This window comes from Manacus vitellinus, unplaced genomic scaffold, assembly GCF_001715985.3.
Source record: "Manacus vitellinus isolate BGI_N305 unplaced genomic scaffold, ASM171598v3 scaffold_99_pilon, whole genome shotgun sequence".
Taxonomy (NCBI): domain Eukaryota; kingdom Metazoa; phylum Chordata; class Aves; order Passeriformes; family Pipridae; genus Manacus; species Manacus vitellinus.
Genome location: NW_021940916.1, coordinates 526,265 through 537,022, shown reverse-complemented (window position 1 = coordinate 537,022; position 10,758 = coordinate 526,265). Strand labels below are relative to the sequence as shown.

The following is a 10,758-nucleotide window of genomic DNA, read 5'->3' as shown; positions in this document are numbered from 1 at the left end:
CATCGGGGAGGGGTTGGGCTGGAGCAAAGCTTCTCCTCCAGCTGGTGACACCCGTTCTGCTCTCCTGCCTTCCTCCCCGTCTCTGGCTGCTGCAGTCATTTGTCCTCCCAGCTGCAGAGTGGGCTGGCTCTGCTGTCCCACCACTTCCTCGGCCCTGGCATGGCCGTCTCCTGGCCACCACCTGGGGGTCCCACACCATCAGTGTCCTGTCCATTGCGACCTCTCTGACGGTGGTCCCAGAGCTGCTCCCCTCTGCCAGCGTCTGTCCCTGGGCGAGTGACAGTGACAGTCCTGTCACAGCTGATGGATGAGCTCCCTGTTGGGGAGGTGGCAGCAGGCCAGGGGGGCTGTTCACTTGGCAGAGGTGACAGCAGGATCACCCTGGGTCCCTCCCACAAGGAACCCTGCCCAGGGCCACTGGGAGAAGGTCCATGTCTGCTCTGCCAACCCCTCTGGTCTGGTCCCTGCAGGAGCCCGGGCAGAGCTACCTGGAGAAGGCAGAGAGGATGTACTCGCAGATGTACTTGACGAGGGAAAAGGTGAGAGCTGCTCCCAGGCTGGGAATCGGGCACAGACCCCTTGGGGGGTCCTTGTCAGCTGATCCAACTCGTGGGGTCTGGGGCAAGTTGGGAACTGGGGGGAAGAGCCCTGGAATCTGCTGGTGACATGAGCAGGAGGTGCTATGGCTTGAGGAGGAGGAGGGAGAAGACTGAAGGGTTTGGGGTTTCCTGTTGTGGAGGGAGCAGCAGCCTCCACCTGCCAGAGCTGAGACACTGATGCTTGTCTGTTATGTTTTCCTGGTGCAGAACCTGGTGGGAGACCAGGAGCACCTGACGATCCAGGTGAGCGAGCTGGAGGAGGAGGTGAGCAACCTCCGGAAAATCAACAAGGACCTCTTTAACTTCTCCGCTCGCATCATCACCAATCCAGCCAAGTGAAGAGGCTCCCCCCGCCCTCGCACCCCTCCACCTCTCCCTGCCCAGCCGGCAAGGCACCACACACGGCCACGCCCGTGACCAGACACGGACTGAGCCGGCACGGGGGCCTGCGGGGCGGGGCAGCACAGGGAACGTGTCCACCCCGACTCGGGGCCAGGGCACTCGGGGCACTCGGGGGCCGCTGCGGGAGAGCTCAGGATGCAGCTCCTGCTCCTTCCCCGGCTCTTCCCCTGCCCCTTTTTTTGTTTCTTTTTGTTACTTGACCCTGCAGTGCAGACAGAAAAGTGTTTTTCTCTCAATGCCGTTTTGAGATTGGATTTTGGAGCCCCCCTGCCACCCACCCTGCCCTGGGGATCACTGCTCAGTGGGACCCTGCGCTCGGGACGGCGGGGGCTGAGCAGCTCCTGCTCCGGGGGTGCCCGGGGCAAGTGGGGTCTGCGTGAGGCAGGTGGGGGTCCCTGGGTACCAGGGCTGAGGAGGGGGCACCCACCCTGTCCAGTGGGCAGGGCCTGGGGAGTCCCTGGGCTCAGAGCGTGGGTGGTGGTTTTGGGGCACAGGGTCACTCTGGGGAGGGGCAGGGGGGCCAGCAAGGTGCTATTTCCAATCTCGTCAGTTGACAATTTATATATATTTGGATCCAACGACTCTGTTTTCACGGTGTTTGGGGACTCGGCCTTTTGTATTGTCACAGCATGGCAGCGGGGGTTGTGGGTTTTGTTTAGGTTTATTTTTTACATAAAAGATTTGTTTTTATAGTGAAAGATGCCCGAGTTTCTTTCTTTAACACCCCTTGGGTGGCCACAGACCTGAACCACCCATCACCATGTCCCTGGGGCTGCCTGCTGGGAGCAGGGAAGCAATTCCTCATCCCCGAGCTGCCCAGTCACCTTCACCCCAGAGGTCCCTCCTTGCCCCTGTGGGGTGTCGAGGTGTCCCGTGGCCACCCCCTGTCCCCCCACACCCTGTTCAATATACCAGATCCAAATGCAGATGATTTAAAGTGCACTTTAAAACCAGAGTGTCCGTGTGGCCCTGGCTCCTGCCAGCTCCCCAGAAAATGCTTTTAGCTTAATCACCCGAGTCCGTTCCTTTTCCTTCCTCTCCTGCTCCTCATCTTCCTCCTTTGGATTCTGACACTTTGGATCAACATTCATCAGCTGCAGCAGGGAGCGTTGCCCTGAGCCGGGGGCTGCAGTGGGGGCAGAGGTGGGAGCATGTCCCAGATCCCCAGGGATACAGCCCCCAACCAAACCCAGACCTCAGTGCTCCCTTCCAGTCATCCCACACTTTCCCAGTCCCCCAGTGGGGTTCCTGTCAGGGTGCTGCACTTGGACAGAGCAGGAGGGAGGATGGGACTTCCCAACTGTGCTGTACCCAGCATTTGGGGGGCTATTTCATACCAAGATCATGTTGTTCCCCCTCCCCAGCTCCTGCCTGGACAGTGGGTGCTGTGCCACACTTATCCCTGTGGGAAAGAGGTGCTGGGGGCTCCTTTGTCAGGATCCCACTCCGGGGGAGATCAGCACTCCCTGACCCTCTGTGCCCTGGCAGGACCCACTCTGCCCTCCCCCTTGGGTCCAGCTCCGCAGAGGAATTCATTAGGCTGTGACTCATTACATTTGTCTGTGGATCGATACTTTTTGCCAGATGGTTTTTGGCTCCATCCTTCGCTTTCCCTTATTAATTTCGTGCAGCTCCGGCCCCAGTCGCTGCTGTTTGTGCTGCCGGTGGTGGGGACCTCCGGGCCAGGCAGGGCCCCGGTTCCTGGTGAGGATGAGGAGGGTGACCCCACGTCTCCCCGCTCAGCGGGAGAAGGCTGTGCCTCTGCTTCCCTTCGCCCCTTCCCCACACAGCAGGATGAATCCCTCGGCCCTGGAACCCCCCGGCCTCGAGACCCCCGGATTTTGAGGCTGTGTCTCAGATTGTGGAGGAATAGAGGGATGGGGGAAAAGAGGGGGGGTACCGGGACGGGGGAGACAATTTACGGCTCCTACCCCGGCTAAGGGACCGCCCCGAGGGGCTTTTCCCGGGCCGGAGAGGGAGGAGGAAGAGGAGGAGGAAGGTCCAGGTAGTCTAAAGGCGGCCGGGACCACCCAGAGAACAGCGGAGGTCCCTGTGCCGGGGGACCCCACGGTCACAGCCCTCGGACGGCAGCACCGCGCGGGCGGGGGCCCCCTTTTCTGCGGGGTCGCGCAGCGAGGGGGACCGCGTCGTGCGTGGGCCGTGGACGGGGCGGCTGCGGGCGGATCCGGCGCTGCGTGGGCCGGGTCGCGGAGTGACCCCCGCGCATCGGGTGGCTCGCGCTGCCCAGCGGGGGCCCGGCCGGACCCGCCGGTCGCCCTGCCCGCAGCCGGGGTACGCCCCGGAGCCCGCCCCTGGCGGAGCGACACGGCGGCGGGGCCGGTGCGGGGCCGGTGCGGCTGGCGGGCGCGCGGGCTCATGGAGGGGCTGCGGGCGCTTCTGCTGCTGGCGGGCGGCGCGGGGCGGCGGGGGACACCCGCATCCCTGCCGGCGTCCGACCCCCCGGGGCCGCCCGCCCCGAGCCCGGTCCCCGCCGGTGCGCCTGCGGGCGCTGCTGCGCCGGCCGCCTCCGCGCCCGGCTCCGCGCCGCGCTGGCCCGGGCCGCCGGTACCGGGCCCGGGGGGAACCCCGGCAGCGGCCGCTTGCCCACAACCTCAGCCTGGAGGTGTGGGGGGCGCGGCCCGGCAGCGAGGGACCCCGCTCGCTGGCGCGGTGCGCTGTGCGGGGCTCTGCGGGACGCGGCGTGGCCGCCGTCCTGGCGCTGCCGCCCTCCCGCCCGGGAGCATGCTGCCCAGCTCCGACTTTCCTCGCCGCCGCCCTCCAGGTCCCTTTCGTTCAGCATCCCTGGAACACCCGCGGGCCGCTGCCCTTCCCGAGCGCAGTGAGACCCGCAGCGCCCGCCTCACCGGCACCGGCCCGGCCCGGGCGCGCCGGGCCCGCCGGGACGCAGCTCCAGGTCCCGCGCTCCCGTCCCTGCTCGTCGGCTCCGTCCTTGTGCCCATCCCGGCTCCGTCCGTGCTCCCCTCCTGGTCCCCGTCTCGGCTCCATACCGGCTCTATCGCGCGGGTCCTCCTCCCGGCTCAGTCCTGCCTCCGATCTCGGTCCTGATCCCGGCTCCGATCCCAGCTCCAATTCCGAATCTATCCCAGCCCCTTATCCCTTCTGGATCCCGACTCCCTCCGGGCTCCCTCCCGGCTCTGTTCTCCCTCCATCTTGTCTCCCACCCCAGCCCCATCCCACCCCCATTCCACCTCCATCCTGGCTCTATTCCAGCTTCATCCCGGGCCCATCCTGGCTCTATCTGGCTCCCATCGCTGTTCTATCCCAGCCCCCTCCTGGCCCCCATTCCAGCCCTGTCCTGGCTCTATCCCAGCTCCCATCTCAGCTCCTTCCTGTCCCTCTGTCAGGCTCTATCCCAGCCCCAGTTCCAGCTCCCACTCCAAGGCAAATTCTCTGGTTCCTCTGGAAGCCCCTCAGCCCCAGTCCCAACTCCGGTTTGGCTCCAGAAGGACTCTGGGACGTGTTCTGGCACTGGATTCCAGACCAGGAGTGGGCAGGGGGTGGGCAGGGAGCACGGGGTGACCTCGGGATGGGAGGGTCCGTGTCTGGTGCTGCCTCTGGGTGCTTCCCGTGAGCAGGGGCATGGCCACGACCCCTGTGTGTCGGCAGAACCCCTTCCACTTCCACATGGACCGGCAGAGCTCACTGGAGACTCTGGTGGACGTGCTGGTGAGCATCCTGCAGGCCAGTAACTGGCAGGAGACCAGCCTGGTGCTCTGCCACCCCTGGGACGTCGCCGGCTTCCTCAACCTCTGGGCCCAACGCTCCCAGCTCTTCCTGCGCACCGTCCTGGACCTGGGCTACCTGGATGAGCCCAGGGCCACCCGCTACCTGCAGCAGCACAGGGAGCATGTCAGGACCCTCTCCAGCCCGGTGCTGGTGCTGGGCTGCGACTTGCCCCGTGCTCGGCTCGTCTTCCAGGCAGCCGAGGAGTCGGGGCTGCCAACGCTAACAGGAATTTCCACTGGATGCTGGGCTCCCCGCTCGGCGCAAACGAGCTGCCAGACCGAGGGGCTGCCGGGGCTGCTGGCCTTCGGTGAGGTCAACCGGCCGCCGCTGGAGCTCTTTGTTCAGGACGCGGTGGGATTGGTGTCCCGGGCCATCGCCCGCGCCGCCCGCGGCCACCCCGACCCCGCCCTGCTGCAGACCACGAGCAACTGCAGCGAGAGGCACCGGGCGAGTGGCGAGTCCCCGGGGCTGTTCCTTGCCAGGTAAGGGGGCTACTGAGGGTGCCTCCTTCCCCCTGTCCCGGCTCTTTGGTATTGGGGTGCATGGGGGGGGCTGTGCCCCACCCCTGGGATGGGGCAAGGGCAGAGCTGGGTGACCACTGTGCTCAGTGCAGGGCACTGCCCGGTGCTGTCCCCAGCGTGTGCAGCGGCTGCCGTGGGGCTCAGCCCACCCCGGGACACAGTTTGTGTTGCACAGGGGGGGATGTGTCACTTCAGATCTCCCTAATGCTGCCCGAGCACCGTGGCTCCATAAATATTAATAACCCTTGGCCCTGGCAGCACAGTGAGCTGCGGGGCAGCACAGCGGGGCCGGATCCTGCTGTTCCTCCCTGACCTTGTCCCTGTCCGAGCTGGGCACATCCTGCTCCCAGTCCCTGTTCCTTGGTCCCAGCTGACCTGGGACACTGGAGCTGTGACTCCCTCCCCTCGGCAGGTTCCTGGCCAACACGTCCTTCCGTGGTCAGACGGGGCTGGTGCGTGTGGAGAAGGCGGCGCTGGTGCGGCCGGAGCAGCAGTTCCATGTCTGGAGCCTGCGTCGGGACTCTCGGGGGGACCCCACCTGGGTGACAGTGGGCACCTGGAGCCATGGCAAGCTGGAGCTGGAGGAGGGCATGTGGCAGAGCCAGCGGCAGCACAAGAGCCCCAGCGAAGCAGCCGGGGGGGCCCGGGCGCGGCTGCGCGTGGTGACGCTGGTGGAGCACCCCTTCGTCTTCACCAGGGAGGTGGATGAGGAAGGGAACTGCCCGGCCGGGCAGCTCTGCCTGGACCCCGGCACCAACGACTCGGCCGTGCTGGACACCCTCTTCGAGGAGCTCGGCGCCGGCAATGGCTCGGTGCCGCGGGCGTACAAGAAGTGCTGCTACGGGTACTGCATCGACCTGCTGGAGAAGCTGGCCGAGGACATGGCCTTTGACTTCGAGCTCTACATCGTGGGCGATGGGAAATACGGGGCCTGGAAGAACGGGCGCTGGACGGGACTGGTGGGGGACCTGCTCAGTGGCACAGCCCACATGGCCGTCACCTCCTTCAGCATCAACTCTGCGCGGAGCAAAGTCATCGACTTCACCAGCCCCTTCTTCTCCACCAGCCTGGGCATCCTGGTGAGGACCAAGGACACGGCGTCGCCCATCGGAGCCTTCATGTGGCCCCTGCACTGGACCATGTGGGTGGGCGTCTTCGTGGCACTGCACATGACGGCACTTTTCCTCACCCTCTACGAGTGGAAGAGCCCCTACGGCATGACCCCCCACGGCCGCAACCGCATGAAGATCTTCTCCTACTCCTCAGCCCTCAACCTGTGCTATGCCATCCTCTTTGGGCGCACTGTCTCCAGCAAGACACCCAAGTGCTGCACCGGCCGCTTCCTCATGAACCTCTGGGCCATCTTCTGCCTCCTGGTGCTCTCCAGCTACACGGCCAACCTGGCGGCCGTCATGGTGGGGGACAAGACCTTCGAGGAGCTCTCGGGCATCCACGACCCAAAGGTGGGTGAGTGTCCGGCTGCTTCAGATGGGCTGAGACAGGGCTGAGGTCCAGGGAAGGTGGGAAGGAAAATCCTGTCCTTCCTTCTGCACCTTCCCTGTTGGAATGAATGTGAAAGTTCTCTCTAGCCTCAGTCCTGCAGTGTGGCCCCTTCCAAGACTGGGGGGGGGTCATTGTGACCCCCAGAAAGCTTTGTAGCCCCCCTACCCTGGTGTTTAATCCTGGCCTCAGCTCCAGGGCAAGGGGGACTAGGCTGGGTTTGTCCTGAGGCTGTCTCTGGGGGGGTGCTCTTTGCCCCCAAAAAGCTGCTGTACCTCCACAGGCTGCCCAGAGCCCCCTGCCTGGGGCTCAGGGCTGGGGACACGTCCCTGGGCAGGGGTGCTGATGCTCTGGTGCCTCCTTCCAGCTGCATCACCCCTCGCAGGGCTTCCGCTTCGGCACGGTGTGGGAGAGCAGTGCTGAGGAGTACATCAAGAAGAGCTTCCCTGAGATGCACGAGTACATGCGGCGCTACAACGTCCCCACCACCCCCGACGGCGTCACCATGCTCAAGTGAGGAGCAGGAAGGGCATGGGGGGCTCCCTCCCACCTTTTACTCCTCCCAGGGCAGCTTTTGCACCCTCCCTGCAGCCTGTGCACACACCCCCACACACACACGAGCACTCCCACCCCTGGGAGGGGTGTCAGGTTGGGGGGATGCTGGGAAAGGGGGAACAGCCCCTCCCTGAGCTTCCCTCCATGCTGGTGCAGGACAGAGCCCCCAAAACTCAATGCCTTCATCATGGACAAATCCCTGCTGGACTACGAGGTCTCCATCGACTCCGACTGCAAACTGCTCACCGTGGGCAAACCCTTTGCCATCGAAGGTTTGGGGGGGCTGTGGTGGGGAGGGGTCCTGTGTGTGTGCATGTGTGTGCATGTGTGTGCATGTGTGTGCATGTGTGTACACACGTGTGCTCTGGCTGTGGTCACGCCTTGCCGTGACCGGGCAGGGTGGGGAGGTGCCCCCTCCGTGGAGGGCACTGGGGGCTGTACCCCCTGTCCCAGCGCTGCCCCTCTCTCCCCCCTCACTGGGGCCAGGCTACGGCATCGGCCTCCCCCAGAACTCGCCGCTGACCTCCAACGTCTCCGAGTTCATCAGCCGCTACAAGTCCTCGGGGTTCATCGACCTCCTGCACGACAAGTGGTACAAGATGGTGCCCTGTGGGAAGCGCGTCTTCGCCGTCACCGAGGTTTGGTGGCCAGCCCTTGGCGGGGGGGGCTCTGGGGTCTGACACCCCCCCAGCCCAGCCCACACCCCCCGCTCCCTGCAGACCCTGCAGATGGGCATCTACCACTTCTCGGGGCTGTTCGTGCTGCTGTGCATCGGGCTCAGTGGCTCTCTGCTCACCTCGCTGGGCGAGCACGTCTTCTACCGCCTGGTCCTGCCCCGCATCCGGCGCAAGAAGAAATTCAACTACTGGCTGCACACGAGCCAGGTGGGGTCAGCAAGAAGGGGCTCACCCAGCGCCCCAAAGACCCCTGGCCCCATGCCTCTGCTCCCTCTTAACTTACACCACCTCTGCCCTCCTCCAGCCCCAGACCATCAACTCCCAGATAACCCCTGGACCATCACCCTCAGTTAATCCCAAAACCATCACCCCACATCTCACTCTTCCCTTGCTCCCCACAGAAAATCCATCGGGCTCTGAACATGGGCACGGAGGAGAGGAAGAGCCAGCAGCTGAATTTGGAGCAGAGGTACAGCCAGGGCTGAGAGCCTGCCCACTCTTCTCTTCCTCCCTATGGACCCCACCATCCCGGGGGGCCGCAGAGGGACCAGATCTCAGCTCAGCCCTCTCTGCCTCCCCACACAGGGGTGAGCCCCAGCCCAGGCCGGCACCGGCAGCAGCACAGCCCTGGAGTGCCCTGCGGAAGGAGGCCCGGCGGGTGCGATTCCAGCTGGACAAAGCCCCCCCCGAGGGTGAGGGGTCCCCACGGCACCCCGGGAACGGGCAGGCACCGCAGCCCCCGGACAGGGCAGCCAGCAAGAGCGAGCTCCGGGAGCTGGAGGAGAAGATCCAGGAGATGCGGGAGCAGCTGCGCGCGGCCCTGCTGAGGAAGAGCGAGCTGGTGGCCGTGCTGGGCACAGCCAAGGGTGGCCGGGCACTGCCCGCCCTGCTGGCCCCCGAGGAGCCCCAGGAGGAGAGGTGAGGCGGGGGCAGGGACCCCCCAAAGCATCCCAGGGCAGGGCGGGGCAGGGCAGGGCACCCACTCCTCCAGCTTGGAGCAGGAGTGGAGGGGAGGGATGGAAGGAAAAAGGGAGGGAGGATGTCCTGGGGCTGCCCAACCTCTGGGGCCCTTCATCTCTTCCTTTCCTGCTTCCTGCCGGCAGTGGGGGTTTGAAGGGCAGGGAGTTCTTTTTAGGGGACTTGAGATGGGGCAAGAGGCCCCTGCAGCACCCAGACAAAGCTCAGCCCCACAGCCCCACTCTGCTTTTACACCATGTAAATAAAGATGACCGATGTGAAGTCTGCTTTTCCTCTTCCAGCTGCATCCTGAATGCAGCCAAGCCTGGCCCGAGAGTAACCCTTCCCCTTCCCCTCCCTCCTCCGCAGGCCCAGCTCAGCCCCACCGCAGGACGGCAGCGATTAGGAGGAGGAACAGGAAGGTCCCACAGAGAGGGGCAGCAGGACAGGCCGGGAGTGAAACCTCCCTCTGGAGAGAAAGCTCCAGGGCAGCAAAGCCGGGCTGATCCCAGAGCCACCGCAAAGCAGAGCCGGAGTCTCCCTCGGGCAGAGGGATGGAGGTGCCACACAGGGAGTGGGACAGAGTGTGCCTCGGTGCTCCCCTCCCTCCCGAGGACACGGAATAACTCCCCATCCCTGTGGGTGGCCGTGGAAGGACTCGGAGCCCCGCAGCCCTTCCCCAGCACTGCTGAGCACGGCGGGGACGGGGCTGCTGTTCGGCCCCAGCCCTGCCAGGGGACACGGACGTGACACCCCAGACAGCCACACCCCGGGACAGGGGGGCTCCCCCAGGATCCAGCATTCACCCCCTCCCCCAGGACCCCCACACATCACGTTCCAGCGGGAGCCCAGGACACGGGACAGGACGTGGGGCAGAGCTGCAGGAGCTGTTAGAGATAATATTTATTATTATATACAAACACATTTTGTACATTAATTAAATAGAATGAACTCTACTTTTCATTCATCAAATCATTTGGTTTGGTGTCCCCCCTTCCCCTCCCACCCACCCACTCCTCTGAAAAGCCTACAGTCATTCCTGGCACTCCAGAGGCTGGGCTCAGTTGGCCACGAGGCCCCTTCCCAGCAGTGCTGGCAGCAGCAGGATTGGACCTGCTGGTCACAGCAGGGTCCCCCCAGCTCCGGTGCAGCACCAGGGCTGCTCCAGGCAAAAGGGAAAAACAAAGTGGGGGCACCCAGGTGGGAAAAGCAGAGGGGTGAACAGGGGGCTCTGAGCCCCCCGCGCTGACAAGGGAACATTGAAACGCACAGAGCCCTCCGAGGGAGACAGAAGATGCTGCTTTGCCATAGGGAGACAGCCCTGAATTTGGGGACACCTGTACAGGGACCCAGCTGTCCCCAGGAGACAAGTGCCCACGTGTCACCTGCCCCTGCCCTGTCCCACCATGGTTCTCCCAGAGCTTCATCCTGCCTCACCCTGCTCCACTCCGTGCACAAACCCTCCTTCCAGCACATCCTGCTGGGTCCAACCCCTCCACAGAGGTCTCGATGCAGCCCCCCAGCTCAGCTCCATGGCACAGGGGTTGGAACCTGCCAGCCTCACCTCCACTGCAGGGAAACGGGAAAATCAGCTGAAATGTCTTGGCTTTAGTGTTTTGGTTCTTTGCTAAACCAGCTCATGCAAGAGTCCAGGGGTGAGAAGCTGCTCTCTCGTCTGGGATGGGGCTGATCCGAAATGCAGATGTGGTCCACGGGAGGGACAAGGCACTGGAAAGCAGCTGCCTCACCCAGAGCAGAGCTGTGCAGGACAGAGCTGTGCAGGACAGAGCTGCTGCTCTC

General features: G+C 64.4%; 2 protein-coding genes across 2 annotated transcripts in view; both read left to right on the top strand.

The window, feature by feature from the left end:
• Positions 1-938, top strand: part of WDR18 (WD repeat domain 18) — a 7,048-nt gene extending 6,110 nt beyond the window's left edge. The window contains exons 10-11 of the mRNA XM_029965343.1: positions 471-539; positions 807-938. Of these exons, the coding sequence (XP_029821203.1) occupies positions 471-539; positions 807-938 (201 nt within the window). The remainder of the gene's footprint in view (positions 1-470; positions 540-806) is intronic.
• Positions 939-3,377: 2,439 nt separating this feature from the next.
• Positions 3,378-9,364, top strand: GRIN3B (glutamate ionotropic receptor NMDA type subunit 3B). The gene is given in 15 exon segments (XM_029965342.1): positions 3,378-3,421; positions 3,423-3,537; positions 3,539-3,689; positions 3,692-3,840; positions 4,629-4,970; positions 4,973-5,020; positions 5,022-5,230; positions 5,682-6,732; positions 7,137-7,282; positions 7,481-7,596; positions 7,811-7,962; positions 8,044-8,208; positions 8,403-8,470; positions 8,587-8,919; positions 9,328-9,364. Coding segments are annotated over 15 exon segments (3,126 nt in total).
• The last annotated feature ends 1,394 nt before the right edge of the window (positions 9,365-10,758 follow it).